This window comes from Paroedura picta, chromosome 3, assembly GCF_049243985.1.
Source record: "Paroedura picta isolate Pp20150507F chromosome 3, Ppicta_v3.0, whole genome shotgun sequence".
NCBI lineage: Eukaryota > Metazoa > Chordata > Lepidosauria > Squamata > Gekkonidae > Paroedura > Paroedura picta.
The window spans coordinates 2,293,821-2,310,302 of record NC_135371.1 but is presented as its reverse complement, the minus strand read 5'-3'; the positions used below and the strand labels follow the sequence as shown (position 1 = coordinate 2,310,302).

Genomic DNA, 16,482 nt, shown 5'->3' with positions numbered 1-16,482 from the left:
CCCCCCCTTTGCTCGGCCTCTCTAGGAAGCGGCTCGCTGGCCTTAACCCCTTCGGGGCTGTGTAAGGCTCCTCCCGCCCGGGGAGGTGGACCACAGAGCTCCTCTCGAGTCACTCCACAGTGCACGCCCCCCCCCCTCGTTCTCTACTTATTTCCACAACCGTGAAAGAGTTTGTTGGTCTTAAAGTTTGTTGGTCTTAAAGTAAGGTGACCAGATTGTCCCACTTGTGGAGGGACATCTGGGGGCACCTGGCAAATTGTACTTATGTTGCAAGTAAAAAAATATATATATTACAATACTATTTTTGCGTTCTATGCGTTCCATGAAATTTTTTAAAAGTTTTATTCAAGAACCCCCCCCCCCATCTATGGTGTCCCACTTTACCAATGTTAAAATCTGGTCACCTTATCTTAAAGGCACCACTGGACTCAAATGTTGCTCTGCTAGTTCAGATCAACACCGTGACTCACCTGATACTATCTAACTGAATTCAAATCCAGGTTCTTTGAGGGGGTCTAGTCAACCTGTGGTCCTCCAGATGTTAATGGACTACAATCCCCATGAGCCCCTGCCACCAAATGCTGGCAGGGGCTCATGGAAATTGTAGTGCATGGACATCTGGGGGACCACAGGTTGACTACCCCTGCTCTAAGGCACTCCTCCTGAGCTTACATCTCTCTTGGGGGAGGCCGCTCCCACAAAGGCAGGTTTCCACAGCATCACTGACATGACCTCCTCCCCAAGTTGGACCTTTCCTGGGCTCCCCTGCCCAAATTCAGCTGCAACATTTCCCAGATTGGATATGGAAACTTCTGGGAAAGCCCTTTTGAAGGCATCACCAACATCAGGGTCATTTCCCTGCACTTAGTCTCCCCACCCTTCTTCATTACACCAAGACTTTTTTTAAGAATAGCCCCCCCCCCCCACCCCCAGAAAATTCCCTGGCAGTTGACTATCAGTATTAACCACAAGGTCAAAAGATGTTTGTAACAGAGTTCAGGAATGTTTGGAAACGTCTGGAAATTCTTGCTAACGCGGAGGCTGGTTCTTACTCCCCCACTCCCAACTTTGGGCACAGAAAGCTCCAGTCCTCAAACCCCCCCCCCCCCCAATTTCACATGCAAAACAAAACTTTGCTTCAGATGCTGCTGCTCAGGCTCGGCTCCAAGGCCACGGAGATAACTGGTACTTAAACACCCAGCACCTGGCCCTCCCGATGGAATGGCAGAGGCACCAGACACTGTCCTCCCACCCACGCCCTCCGAAGCCCTTGAACGTGGACCCCTCTTCCTAATCGAGCTAGCCTATGCAAAGCGACTACAAACTAGCATACAGCATGGAGTTACCCTGGCCAGAACACAGGCCACAGCAAAAGCCTATTAATATACAGGTGCCTTGGTAAGTGGGATTTGAGTTTCACCATTGTAAATTGTGTGTAGACCCACAAACAGACTCACAACCAGGCCCATAGCCAGAAATCTTTAAGTAGGGGGAGACATTTTTTGTTAAGGGGGCAGTTTAGCATGATGTGTCCGTACAGAAAGGCCCTGGCTAGATTTCTGAATCAAGTCAGCCAAGTGGTATATTCCCATGAAAATATGCCAGGTGTATTAATATATTTTTGACAGACAAATTATTTACAGTTCTCACGTGGCCTCAGATCGTGCAGAGGGGGTCAGTGCAATTAACTGAAGGGGATCGTAAGTGAAGAGTGTAGTAGGGCAGGGCCTCATGGTAACTGTAGTCCATGGGCATCTGGAGAGCTGCAGTTTGGCCACCCCTGCAGGACAGCACAGAACCAGACAGAAGTCTAAACACAGAGCAGAAGCAAAGTCTGCAGATTAGCCTGACCTGTGAAATGGGGCAAAGATGACCTCGCAGGATCCTTGCCCAAAAGGCCCTGCTTGGGTGAGGGAAGCTGCTCTTGCAGATCACGGAGAGGCCATCCCAGATAGGAGGGACCCCCCAGGCGTGAAACACGTTGCATGTGATACAATAAAAACGGAGTCCAGTAGCACCAAAGATTTATTCAAGGTGTGAGCTTTCGAGTGCAGGCCAGAACTGCAAATTGAGGCCAGATAAATTTCTTAACCCATTCCTTACAACCATGGTGAAGTTGTTTTTAAAACCGTTTTTCTCTACCAGGAGTCTCAAAAGCAGCCTTCCCTTCCTCTCCCCACAGCAGACCCCCTGTGAAGCTGGTGAGGCCGAGAGAGCCCTCATGTTACTGCTCTGTGAGAACAGAACTATCAGGGCTGTGAGGAGCTCAAGGGCACCCAGCTGCCTGCCTGTAGAGGAGCAGGGAATTAAGCCCGGCTCACCAGATTGGAAACCACTGTTCTTTACCACACCACCAAGCTGGTACTGTGGTAAAGAGCAGCAGGATTCTAAGTTGCATAGCCTGGTTGGATTCCCCCCTCCTCCTCCACATGCAGCCAGCTAGGTGACTTTAGGTCAGTCACAGTTCTCTTAGAACTCTCTCAGCTCCACCTACCTCACAGTGGATTCCTGGGAACAGGAAGGGAAGACTATTGCAAGCTGCTTGGAGACTCCTTCGGGTAGAGAAAAGAGGGCTTTCTCTCTCTCGCTTGCAACATTTCTGACTAGCCAAATAGGGTTGCCAACTCCTGGTTGGGAAATATCTCAAGATTTAGGGGATGGAGAAGTTGGGGGAGGAGTGGACACTCAGCAGGGTATAACACCATGAAGTCCAGCCTGCAAAGCAACCATTAGAACTGCGGATCAGTTCTAATTCTGGGAGATCGCTGGACCCCACTTGCAGGTTGGCCTGCTCCCCCTGCTCCCCCTTCCCCGGTTGTCCGGCCACGGGCTTTTCTCCTTCCAAGGCAGGGATTGCCTCTCACAGCAGTTCTTCACATTTTTTTGGTGCTACGGACTCTTCTGGCAGTCTGGTGGAGCCTGTGGCCCCCTGCTCAGAATTATTTTTAAAGCATAAAAGATTACCAAAACAGTGATCAAAACATTAAAACAAAGCAAATTTATGTCATACTAATAAACGTGCTTCTTTATTAGCACATTAAATAACAACTGGAAGTTGAGTGAACTTGGCTGGCTTGACCTCGTAGCCCCCACGCCTAACTGTGTCGCAAAAGGCTGTGCGACCTTAAGTGGAGTTAAGAATTCGCATGTGAACTAGTCCAGTTTTGCAGAACTTAAACAAAGAACGAAAACAACACATGTATCCTTACATGTATCGATCAACAAACGGTTGTAGATAGAGAATACTGGAAATCACAGCTCATTTCTGGGTCACCTATGTGAGAACACCCCCCCCCCCGCCCCTCTTTGCTGCTCTAGGACGGAAGGACTAGGCGGAGTTGCCCAAATTTTGACCAGCTACATCTCTTGGTAGGAGCCACAAGTACTGTGGTTTGTTGCCTACATTTATAATTGAAGTAAATGCTGAGGTTAGTGAAAATAGAGGTTAATTCCCCCCCCCATCCAAATCTGTGGATCCCCTGGAATCTACCCACCCACATCTCCTACCCTTGACTTGTCTATGTCATCACAGGAGTTGGAAAATCAATGCATTTTTTGCCAGTTTTGCAGAAGTGAGAAGGAGGTAGCTTGGCAGACAGACTAAAGCAGCGGCAACAAAACAGGTCCTTCTTCACATAACTACTTTCTGAGCCTCCAACAGCTGGCCATTCCAAGAAGAGCCTGAACAGAACCAACTACAGGAAAGGTTTGCCCTTGTGTGGATTATCTGAGAAACAGGAAGGCTGGGCCTCTGCCCCAGGCTCCTGCTACACAGAGATAATTTATGAGGTTGCTCCCCTCATTGGCTAAGGAGATATGGGCTGGTCTTGGATGTCCTTCCACTCTCAGATCACATCCTTATTTTCTTCCCTGTGAGATCTATTTCAGTTCTCAGTCCAAATATTTCTAGCATTACTTCCAGGTTAGGTTCAGGATTCTGGGCAGGTGTAAGTTCTTTACAAGAATTTACATGGTTTCAACCCTTTCTACAATCTGTAGTTGTCTTTTCTGTATGAAATAAGACAAAGGCTTTTTTCAGTAGTTCAGCAGTTACACATTTTCTCCTTGTGTGTGTTCTTTGATGCTGTTGAAGACAGCAAGACTTAACTGTATCTCTTCCCAGACTCTGAATATTCAGAATTCTCGCCTGTGTGAGTTCACAAATGCTTTTGAAGATCACAGCTCTGAATGGATTTATTTTTGCACTCGGTGCATTCAAGAGATTTTTTTCCACCCTTGATTCTTAGATGCTGTGGAAAAGTGGCATTCCAGTTGAAGATATTTCCAGACTCTGAGCACTGAAAAGTTTCTCCCCTGTGAGAGTTCTCTTTTCACACTCTTCAGGGTTTCTTTGCGGAGTGAGTTCCTAAATGCTTGTGAAGATGGCCACTCTGACTGAATCTCTTTCCACATTCGGAGCATTCAAAAGGCTTCTCCCCTGTGTGGGTCCTCAGATGCTTTTGAAGACTACATCTGTAACTGTATCTCTTGCCACACTCTGAGCATTCAAAAGGCTTGTCTTTTGTGTGGGATCTTAGATGCTCTTGAAGAGTGCAGTTCTGACTGAATCTCTTTCCACATTCTGTGCACTCAAAAAGTTTCTCCCCTGTGTGGATACTAAGGTGCTGTTGAAGACTGTATCTCTGACTGAATTTCTTTCCGCACTCTGAGCATTCAAAAGGTTTTTCTCCTGTATGGGTTCCTAGATGGGTGTGAAGATGGCCACTCTGACTGAATCGCTTTCCACATTGTGGGCACTCAAAAGGTTTCTCCCCTGTGTGCGTTCTTTGATGCACCAGGAGATCACAATTCTGGCGGAATCTCTTTCCACACACTAAGCATTCAAAAGGTTTCTCCCCCGTGTGGGTTCTTAGGTGCCTTTGAAGTTCACAATTTCGACTGAATTTCTTCTGACATTCTGAGCATTCAAAGGGTTTCTCCCCTGTGTGGGCCTTTGTATGCTCCTGCGTATGGATACTAGGACTCAATCTCTCCTCAAAATCGTAGGGCTCACAAGTTTTCTCCCCTGTGTGAGTTCTTTGATGCTGCAGAAGATTAGCAAGGTGACTGAATTTCTTTCCACACTCGGAGCGTTCAAAAGCTTTCTCCTCCGTGTGTATTCTTTGGTGCACAAGCAGCTGGGATCTGTATTTAAAATACTTTCCACACCGAAAGCACTTGCAGGCCTTCATTGTACTGTGCTTTGGGGAATGTACATTAACCTGCCTTCCATGAGAGGAGGAGATTCCACTCTCTGAACTAACCAATGACTGCACTCCCGAATTAGCGCAATGGTGGTTTACAGGATCAGATTTCTCTGAGAAACTCTCGCCACAGTCTGAGCAAATGTAATGTTTCTCTCCTGCAAGGGTCTGCTGATGTTTAAAGAGCTCTGCAGTGTAAGGAGAACTCTTTCCACACTCCAGGTGTTGCTGGGCCTCCATTCCACTGTGCATCCGCAAATGGGTATTATGTTGCGGTTGATCTGAGAAGTCCATTTCATCCTCCAAGCACTTGTACCTTTCCTCCACTATGTGAATTGCCTCGCGGAACTCCCCCTCTTGGCAAGGAATCGGTTGATCCTTCTTCTCGACAATCTGGCTTCCTCCCTGCCTCTTGGGCCTGCCTTTAGTGCTGAATTTTCCTTTCTGGTCTTCGTTCCTGAGTTCATCTGCCGATAGATGACGCACTTCCTCATCCTCCTCACTCTCCTGATCATCCCCTGTTGGAATAAAGACAGAGATACCATTAGCACTCACACAAGGAGGTCTGATCTGCAGCATCTGCCCTCTAAGCATTTCTGGGACTTTTTCCTGCTGTACATGAAATTGTATGATAATATATATATTAAAACATGGCTCCCCGCTTGCCCGTGTGGCCCATCTCTGAAGTTTCTTTCAGCCTCTTGCTTCCCGGCTTTTTACCAAGAAAACCCCTAGAATTCCCCAAGCGTCTCCTCTACACCTGCTGCTGGAATCTCCACCCAGGCAAGAAACCTGGCCAACTATCACGCAATCCTCATTCAGAGGGGTGCCTTTTCCTTTGACAGAAGTTCTATTCCCCACAAACATGTCCGTTGCAGGGGAGGGAGGAGCCGGAACCTCACCAAGTGAGCCCCACAATTCAAAGAGTACCCCCATGGTTTTAGGATAATCAGTGGATGGGGGGGGGTCTAGGTTATGACCCAAGACCCATGTTGGTAACCCCTTTCCTTTGTTCAGCCTGATGGTTCTTAAGTAACACATCCTGCCCCATTTCCCCACTAATCATGCAATCATGGGAAAGCCATATCTGGTGGGAGTGAAGCTCAAGGGCCTTTTCCCCAAGAACCTAAGATAGGACTTTTCCTTAAAACTGAAATAAAAAAAAGAGGGGGGAATTCCCCTCCACAATAAACCCCCCACACTTTAAAATCAGCTCATCTCCAGAGGGAAGTCCTTTTAATCACTCCCACATCCCAATGCCAACACCTCTGCTCCTTCTGCATCTTAGCGCAAGTGTCTACAAAGTTATTCCTCTGGCCCCCAGTTTGAGCCTGGCTTTGGGTCCCAGCCTGTTCCCCCAGCTATGTTTCTGGCTGCTCTGCTTCTCCATCCTGTTCTGCTGCTCTGCTCCAGAGCTGCCTGGCTGTCTTCAGGAGCAGGCCTGCATGTCTGATTCCTCCCCTTTCATTTTCGTCCTTCACAGAAAATGGCTTGGGAGTTTGTACCTGTCCATTTATTTTCTTTCTGTAGCACCTCAGTTTTATTCCCCTGACCTAACCTGGTTGTCTTTTGTTAATAAATTTATGTTTAAGAGCCAGTTTGGTGTAGTGGTTAGGAGTGCGGACTTCTAATCTGGCATGCCGGGTTCGATTCTGCTCTCCCCCACATGCAGCCAGCTGGGTGACCTTGGGCTCGCCACAGCCCTGATAAAACTGTTCTGACCGAGCAGTGATATCAGGGCTCTCTCAGCCTCACCCACCCCACAGGGTGTCTGTTGTGGGGAGAGGAATGGGAAGGCGACTGTAAGCCGCTTTGAGCCTCCTTCGGGTAGAGAAAAGCGGCATATAAGAACCAACTCTTCTTCTTCTTCTTCTTCTTCTTCTTAAGCTCACAGCCGTCATTGCTTTTGAGTGAGGGTCTGTTATCTTGACCCTGGTTGACACAGGATTACAATCTCTGGAACTGATCCCCCACAGCACATGTGTTTTCTCTTTGCTCGCTCTGTGTAACATCTTCCTGCTGGTGACAGCCAAGCCCAAAACTACAAATTATTTGCCCTGAGTGCATTGGAATGTCCCAACAGATCAGTGGCCCTCTTTGGGTCCGGTCCCTGGTGCAGGATTTGACCCACTCCAACCCACACACCCCAACGCCCAATTCTGCCCCCAAGCCCCTCGGCAGGAAGGCACGTTCCACTGTGCCAAGAGCAGCAGAGCAAGACAATGGGAGTAAGCAGGAGGCCAGAATTTTGTCTGCATAGAACAAGCAGCTTAAAATATAACATTTGAAAATTATTTAGTATCAACTCCCCAATCGAAAAAGCACTCAATAGCAGCATTTCTCTCGTTCAAGACAGAAAACCTGACCCCCCCCCCGACCTCCATGACTTACTTGTGAGTAAACTTTCACTAGGGTTGCTGCTGCAAGGCTTTTCCCCCTCCAGTGGCAGATCGGAAGCCCTCCCTTGTCCCTTCAATAGCAAAGTCATATTCCCTCCCTTCCTTGGCCCCTCTAGGATGCAGCTCTCTCAACTTAACCCTTTCAGTGTGGCAGATAAAGGAGAAAAGCTTCCTTTCATCCCCTCCACCAGTTACACCGAGACCCAGACGAATGGGGCTCCCTCAAATGCAGCTTGACAGGGCAGCTCACAATTAACTCTGCATGGGGATCTGGTAGGAGCAGGTGTGTGTGTGTGTGTGGGGGGGGGAGTTAAAGATGGAAACAGATTCCAGCCCACTCCCCTTTTGTCATTCAAAGCAGACACCGGCCACCAGAAAAGCGTTTTTACAGATAAGCAGCCCAGAACATAATAGCTGCACCCAGAATTGCCTTCAACGAATCTGTCTAACCAACTTTCAGGGAATGGCCATCACTCCACCCTGCAACACTGAAACTCAGACCCCAACTCTGTGTTGTGTGAAGAAATATTTCCATCTCCTCCTGCCCCAAACCTTCTCCCCAAAAGCTCCACTCTGTGCCCCAATGCCATCTGGCCACTGAACAGCCTTACCAGATGAGACGGCATCTTGGGCACCCTCCTGGGCCTGAGCCCTCGGCTCTTCCTCTGACAGAGATCCTTCCTCCTCAGAAAAGTGCACTTCCATCTTCAGTACTGGCCCCCACATCTGAAAGAGCAGAAAGGAAGATGGCTAAAGAGAAGGCATGGAAAAGGCAGAGTCCTCGCCACTCCCAGACTCCTCATCCCTGCATCGACCAGCAGAGCAGGTTCAACCACAGTGGCAAGAATCAGGGTTGGGTTTTCCCAGATGAGTGAATTCTCTCAAGGCTGAAATACTTGGCCAGCGAGCCTTAGGATAAGGTCATTGTTTGAACTGAAAGAAGAAGCCCCCCCCCTCACCTGCTCTGCCTGCTTCGTCTCCTCTGCCTGACTCAGGAGGAAATCTTCAGCCAGGTCAACTGCCTGGGAACTGCTTTCTGGCTCGCATCCTCTGACCCAGTCCTGCATCTCCTTGGGCAGGATGGCCAGGAACTGCTCCAGGATCACCAGGTCCACAATGTGCTTCTTAGAGTGCCTCTCTGGCTCGAGCCAGCGGTCACAAAGTTCATAGAGCTGGCTGCAAACCTCTCGGGGCCCATCGGCCTCCTGGTAGCGGAACTGCCGGAAACATCGGCGGCGTACTTCTGCTGTCATAGAGTACTGAGACAGGATCTCTGGCACAGCTCTCTCCCAGAATTCAGCACCACTCCCTGTTTGGATGGGATGGGGGTCTTTCCGTGGTCTCTTGCCAATCCTAGGTCCATCTGAGTTCTCCTGCTCTTCCATCTCCTTCCCTTTTTCTCCAACACTTCCTCACGTAACTGTGAAGAGGGAGAGGAAAACATATCAAAAAAATAGAAACCGCCATATCACTGACTCTGGTCAAGAGACATCCAAGAATTGGCCCACTGGATCATAAGAAGCATCCTTGTTGCAGTTTGTTTATGAGGACTAGCGTCATTGTAATACATTAAGTATCTAAAATCAATCAATAATAATGGCAGCCTGATCTTATCAGTTTTTGGGAGACCTCCAAGGAATGCCAGGTCTGTGACGCAGAGGCCAGGAATGACAAGCAGGGCATGTTTTTGGCTGATCCTGCATTGGGCAGGGGCTTGGACTACATGGCCCCTTCCAACTCGAGTCTATGATCCAACCCCCCCCCCATCTCCTCAGGCAGCCCATCCCACAAGGAGAAGGCAGGTGGGCGGGCTGGGGAGGATTCTGCCCTGGCCGGGGGGGGGGGGGGAGGGGAGCTGCAGAAGAAGCCCCTGCTCAGGTGAGGGAAGCTGCCCGGGCAGAGGCTCCCAGGGGCCAGAGGCCTGCCCGTCCCCAGCACTCGAACTGCGGCATTCTGCGCCCGCTGGATTTCGCACCGATTCCGAGGGGAGACCCAAGCGCAGGGCGTTGCAGTAGCCTAGCCTCACGGTCGGCACGACGCGGATGCCGGAGGGAGGGAGGGAGGGCGGGAAGGGGGCGGAGGGTGGCCTGGAGGCTGCAGGAGCCCCACTTCAGGCCTCACCCCTGACTACCCCCCCCCCGAGAGGAGGGCGGGGCCCGCCGGGAGAGCCACGAGGAGCAAGATGGAGGCCGGGCCTTTGTCTGCGCGGGGCCGCCGGGGAAAGCCTTCGGAGACCCCCCCCCGCCGGGGCCAGCCCGCCTCCCTCCCTCCCTCGCGGCCGGGGCGGAGGGGCTCTCTCGCTGCTTCCTCCCCCACTGGGCCGTGACTTACTTGCGAGGAGACCTCCCGGGCCCTCCGGCCGCAGCCAGGCTCTTCCTCCCCCCGCCTCGGTCCGGCAATGGCAAAGCCTCTCCCCGCCCGGAAGTGCCCTTTCCGCCTTCCGCCCCCCGCCTTGCCCGGCCCTTCTAGGAAGCGGCTCGCTGGGCTTAACCCTTTCGGGACTGCGGGCTGAGGAGGACGACGAAGCCCCCCCCCCCCCCCGCCTGACGGGGCACCTCCACGACTGCACGGCTTGCGAGTCACTCCGAAAGGGTCAGCGAGCGGTTTCCTAGAGAGGCCGAGCAAGGCGGCGGGGTGGGGGGGTTGGCTGCCGGAGGATCCCGGGCAGGTTTCCTTGCAAGTAAGTCATTCCTGGGGGGGGGGATAAGCCTTTCAGTCCCGGGAGGGGGGAGGGAGGCTTCGGGGGGCGGGGCTGGGGGAGGGGCATCTTTCCTGCGGCGCGTGTCAAGCCCCAGCCCACTTCTGGGGACCCCCGTGGGGTTTCCCGGGCAAGGGAGGCTAGGGGTGCCCCGCCTCCCTCCCCGCAAGGCAGCTCCCTGGAGGTGTCTCCCCCACCCCACCCCACCCCACCCCACCCCACCACGCACACAGCAGCCTAGACCGGCCCTGCTGGGTTTCCAAGGCCCCCCTTCTTCCTCTGTTAAAGTGATTGATTGATTGATTGATGATTGATTGATGATTGATTGATTGCATTTTGATTCCGCCCTCCCATACAGCCCAGGGTGGTTGACATTATAGGCCCCATAACACGTGCGTGCTCTGGTATGAAACAGTACAAAACACTCCAGAATCAGTGGATTGTCTGAAGATCATTAAATATGCAACCATTAGCCATTGGACAGTGAATTGTCACCCGCTACAAACTAATGTGTTCACCCTTATTAAAAACAGGGTCCAGTTAGGTAAATACGACCAAGTCCTATGCGGGAGGGCTCAGGGGCTTGGGAATGTTCTGCCTGGAAAAGAGGAGGCGGGGAGGGGACAGGATGAAGGATCTGAAAGGTTGTCCCCTTGGAGTAGGGAAGGGGCAGTCTCTGTTGGCAGCAGAGGACACAACAGCAGCAACAACAAGGACCACGGCGACGAGAGGAGGAGGAAGAGGAGTTGGTTCTTAGATGCCACTTTTCTCTACCAGAAGGAGTCTCAAAGCAGCTTACAGTTGCCTTGGTTTTCCTCTCCCCACAACAGACACCCTGTGGGGTGGGTGAGGCTGAGAGAGCCCTGATATCACTGCCCGGTCAGAACAGCTTTATCAGTGTCTCAGCAAGCCCAAGGTCACCCAGCTGGCTGCATGTGGGGGAGGCGCAGAATCGACTGGAACCTGGCTCGCCAGATTAGAAGTCTGCACTCCTAACCACAATGTTTAACCAATGTGTAGAAGGGGACCAGCTAGATAAGGGTTGTGGGGGAGGAATTCACAGTCAGAGTAGTTCAGCAGTGCCTAAGGAGGTGGGGAGCTCCCCCTCACTGGTGTTTTTCCAGCAGCAGCTGGACAAGTACTTCTCATGGATGCTTTTGAGCAGGGGGTGGGAATGGATGGCTGGCGTAGCCCCTTCCAACTTTATATTTCTAAGTTTTGTACAGCTCTAAGAAGACTGGACAGATTCCTGGCATGCAATTCCATATTAATCCACATTGCCTAAAATATTTCTGTGCCACTTTCCTTCCATTAGTGGTACTCTAAGCAGCTCCCAAAAGGACAGGGAGACCAATCCTGGGCCTAGCTGTCAGCCATGGCAAAGGAGTGGAAATGCCATGATTTGGGACAGCAGATCTCTGAAGAGGCATTGCTTGTGGTCAACATTTCTGTGCTCCCAATTAAAGGCTTTTTGGGAGCATCTGACGGGTCACAGTCAGAAAGAGGAGAGTGGACTATTTGTACCTGGTTTCCCTGTGAGGTTTGGGGATGGCACATGGACTGCATGTCAGAGCTATAGTACACACTCTGGAAGTCCACTGATATTACCCTGGAATTTCTATATATGCCTGGATTCAAGAGGTTATCCTTGTTGGTCTGAAGTAGCACAACAAAAATCTGAGTTCAATGGCACCTTTAAGACCAACAAAAATTTATTCAAGGTGTGACATTTCAGGTGCATGCACACACACGAAAGCTCACGCCTTGAATAAACCTTGGTAGGTCTTAAAGGTGCCATTGGACTTGGATTCTGTTATAAATGCCTAAGTCATGTCTTGGTTGCCAGAGTACCAGGTGGTTCACAATCTTGCTTTCTCCTTGGTCTCTGTTGCAGACAGTGGACAGATGTTGTACAGCCATTGTCTTGGCAGAGGTGTGGAAACAGCTGCTGCACCTCCAGCAGCTGCACATCCATCAGATGTGTGGGGGACAGCCAGGTTTCCCCTTCTTCTTTCTCATATGGGATTTTGCTCCTGCAGTTGCTCATAAGGTGTCCCTTTGTCCATACCAGGCTCTCCATCCTGTGCCTTTCCTGACTGCCCCCTTCCCATGTGCCTCCTCTGCCTGGAATGATCTCTGAGAAGGGATTCTGCTTTTTCTACCAGGGTCCCTTTCACTGGAGCAGAGTGGGCCCTGCTAGATCCAGGCCAAAGAGCTCTCTGCAGGGAAGTCTTGCTGGAGAACTATGGGAGCGTGGCCTCTCTGGGTAAGGACCTTTCATGGGCACCTATAGTGTGCATTGCTGCCACTGGGATGAGGCACAAATCAAAATATTAAGTACATTGTTTTCAAGTCTGTACTTATCCCTTATTGAGAGGAGTTGGTTGGCAGTTGTTCAGCATGGCTAGGAAGATTCACCAGGCTGGCCCAGGAGCAACTGAGGCCAATGTTGTGGCCGTCACCTGAGCCAGAGAGGGTGTCCTGTCCTGGAGTCAAGGAGGGGCTGAGAGGGCCCCCAAAAGGGGTCTGTTACCCAGATCACTCCTGCATTTGCAGCCCTAGCAAAAGGATGTTTTCGCTAGCAAAGTGAAAACATGTGTCCTGTGGGATATGAATTCCCAAGATCATAAACCCACATCTACCAGGACAGAGATATAGACCAACTCTCAAAGGCAATGACTGCTCTGGGCTTCTTGAACATAAATGCATTAGGTTAACAAAAGAGAACCAAGTTAGGTCAGGGAAATAAAACTGAGGTGCTGCAGAAAGGCAATAAATGGACAGGTAAAGTACAAACCCAGTTTGAGCCTTTTCGCTCACAAAGCGTTTGTTGTGAAGGAAGAAAATAAAGGGGAGAATCTGAGACGTGCATTCCTGCTCCTCAAGACAGGCGGGCAGCTCTGGAGCAGCACGGCAGAATAGGATGGAAAAACAGAGCCTTACAGTTGCGGGAGCAGGCTGGCTCCAAAACCCACTACAAATTAGTTGAGAATAACTTTTAATATGTTTCTGCTAAGAGGAAGGGGGCAGGGGAGGGGTGCTGGCGTTGGAATGTGGGCAAGATGAAAAGTCCATCTCTCTGGAGAAGAGCTAATTTGAAAAGGGTTTTTGGTCTGCATTGTGGATGGCAGTTTTTCTTCTTTTGCATTACAGGGGAAAATCTCAAGGAGAAGCATTCCTCTCAGGCTTTTAATTATATGCACTAGGCATTCAGGTTTTCATGATATTACTTCCTGTTTCCGAATGTCTGAAGTAGGCTGTAGCTGAAAAATTGCTAGAACTGGTGGCTTTTTCATGAATTGTTAAATTTTGTATATTTTCTAGCCATTTTGATTATTTTTCAGCAGTGGTTATAGTTCAGCAGTGGAATAGGCTGCCTAAGGAGGTGGTGAGCTCCCCCTCACTGGCAGTCTTCAAGCAAAGGTTGGATACACACTTTTCTTGGATGCTTTAGGATGCTTAGGGCTGATCCTGCGTTGAGCAGGGGGTTGGACTAGATGGCCTCTATGGCCCCTTCCAACTCTATGATTCTATGATTTTGCAGAAACAATTGTATTTGGTACTGAGGAGGTTGTTTGAGAAAACGGGGGGAAAAAGACTGTTAATTTTTGTCGTGGCTAACCAGTACATGCTTACGTAGTCATTTTCTGTGCTGTTGGATCTTTGTTATCTAACTACTGTTTACACTTTTTTTATTCCACTGCAGCAGTGAGAAAGGCAAACTGTGTCAGGGATCATGAGGAAAACAATTCAGATTCAAATAGGAGATTATAAATGGAGCGGCCTCGTTTTGAATGCTCACAATGTGGGAAGAGGTTCCATAAGGGTGGCCTACTACTGATGCATCAAAGAACCCACACAGGGGAGAAACCTTTTGCATGCTCAGAGTGTGGGAAGAGATTCAGCCAGAGTGGCAATCTCCTACTACATCAAAGAACCCACACAGGGGAGAAACCTTTTGAATGCTCAGAATGTGGAAGGAAATTCAGTCTGCTTAATACTCTTCAACAACATTGAAGAATCCACACAGGGGAAAAACCTTTTGAGTGCTCAGAATGTGGGAAGAGATTCAGTCAGCTTCGTACTCTTCAGCAGCATTGGAAAATCCATACGGGGGATAATCCTTTTGAGTGCTCTGAGTGTGGGAAGAGATTCAGTGGATCTGGCAGTCTTCAGCGCCATCAAGGAACTCACACAGGACTAAAACCGTTTGAATGCTCAGAATGTGGAAAGAGATGTAGTCAGAGTAGTGATCTCCTACTTCATCAAAGAACCCACACAGGGGAAAAACCTTTTAAGTGCTCAGAATGTGGAAGGAGATTCAGTCACACGGGGCATCTTCACAAGCATTTAAGAACTCACACCAGAGAGAAACCTTTTGATTGTTCAGAGTATGGAAAGAAATTCAGTCAGAGTGGCACTCTCTAATGTCATCAGAGTGAGCAAGTGTTGCATATTATTATATCATAAATTTGTTTTATATGTAAATGACTGCTTCAATTAAGTTGTTTTCCTTTCTAATTTTCAGTGTTTTATGCATTTAAAAACTTAAGAAGAAGAAGAAGAGTTGGATCTTATATGCCACATTTCTCTACCTGAAGGAGTCTCAAAGCGGCTTACAGTCACCTTCCCTTTCCTCTCCCCACCACAGACACTCTGTGAGGGAGGGGAGGCAGAGAGAGCCCTGATATTACTAAAGAAGAAGAGTTGGTTCTTATATGCTGCTTTTCTCTATCTGAAGGAGGCTCAAATCAGCTTACAATTGCCTTCTCTTTCCTCTCCCCACATCCTGTGAGGTTGAGAGAGCCCTGATATCACTGCTTGGTCAGAACAGTTTTTTATCAGTGCTGTGACTAGCCCAAGGTCACCCAGCTGGCTGCATGTGGGGGAGTGCAGAATCGAACCTGGCATGCCAGATTAGAAGTCCACACTCCTAACCGCTACACCAAATTGGCTCTCTGTTTATTCTGATTATGCATCCTTGGAATACAAGAGATTAAGAACCTCTGTGATAGGGGGAAAACCCTGCCTTGGAAGGAGAAAAGCAATTAGCAGGAAAACTGTGGAAGTGAGAGAGGCCTCTTGTCCCCACACACATCTAGGATATTCAGAACATGACTCAGTTGGGGAGAGTTCAACAATGACAAAACTACACTTTTGCTGGAATAAGAGCCGCAGTGTTAAAATTGGTAACTTGGGTGCCTAAAGCTATCAAATCCAAAATCTTCTCTTTTGCGGAGAATGGACAGACCCAACATCACTGTGATTTGCAGTCAGAGAGATTATAATTCACATATTCCGTGACATGAAGGCTATACTAGCCTTCACAGTGCAAGAACTCACCTGCACAGTGCAAGAACTCACAGCTACCTGACCACCCACAGTGACCCCAACTTCATGCCCAAGTGGTCCCTTCACCAAAAAATCTCCAGAATCCAGCCTGGCCTTGAGGAAATTCACCTACCATTCCACAGTGGCAATTAGAAATTCCCTGGATATGCAAGGAAGGGCCACAAGAAATAAACACGGGCATATCCCTTCCTGCCCACCCACTCACACTCTGCCTAAGTTCATAAAATCAGCATATCTATAAAATCAGAAGAGGAGACTGGGCAGAATAAGGGTTGCTTCCTATTGGTAATGAGGGCCAATCATAGAATAATAGAGTTGGAAAGGACCCCCTGGGTCATCTAGTCCAGGGGTAGTCAACCTGTGGTCCTCCAGATGTTCATGGACTACAATTCCTACGAGTCCCTGCCAGAAAACGCTGGCAGGGGCTCATGGGAATTGTAGTCCATGAACATCTGGAGGATCACAGGTTGACTACCCTGATCTAGTCCAACCCCCTGCACCATGCAGGACACTCACAACCCTCTCGTTCAACCACTGTCACCTGCCACCCCCTTGAGCCTTCACAGAATCAGCCTCTCTGCCAGCCTCTGTTTAAACATTTCCAAAGATGGAAAACCCACCATCACCTGAGGAAGCCTGTTCCACTGAGAAACCACTCTGACTGTCAGGAACGTCCTGTTTAGATGGAATTTCTTTTGAATTAATTTCATCCCATTCGTTCTGGTCTGTTCCTCCAGGGCAAGAGAGAACAGCTCTGCTCCATCCTCCATATGGCGCCCTTTTAAATACTTGAAGATGGTTATCAGATCCCCTCTCAGTCGTCTCCTCT

General features: G+C 49.5%; 2 protein-coding genes and 1 pseudogene across 5 annotated transcripts in view; 2 read left to right on the top strand and 1 right to left on the bottom strand.

The window, feature by feature from the left end:
* Window positions 1–16,482, top strand: part of LOC143833891 (uncharacterized) — a 234,189-nt gene that overhangs the window by 131,606 nt on the left and 86,101 nt on the right. The gene's annotated exons all lie outside the window — the stretch shown is intronic.
* LOC143834001 (uncharacterized) lies at window positions 2,999–10,035 on the bottom strand. The gene is made up of 4 exons (XM_077330467.1): window positions 9,935–10,035; window positions 8,563–9,023; window positions 8,215–8,329; window positions 2,999–5,722 (listed from the first exon to the last, which is right to left on the bottom strand). Exons 2-4 carry the CDS (start codon window positions 8,986–8,988, stop codon window positions 4,341–4,343), a joined length of 1,923 nt encoding a protein of 640 aa, XP_077186582.1. The 5' UTR covers window positions 8,989–9,023; window positions 9,935–10,035; the 3' UTR covers window positions 2,999–4,340.
* Window positions 9,848–14,789, top strand: LOC143834117 (uncharacterized; annotated as a pseudogene). The gene is made up of 3 exons (XR_013229730.1): window positions 9,848–10,283; window positions 12,467–12,567; window positions 14,008–14,789. The product of XR_013229730.1 is annotated as an uncharacterized LOC143834117 (transcript).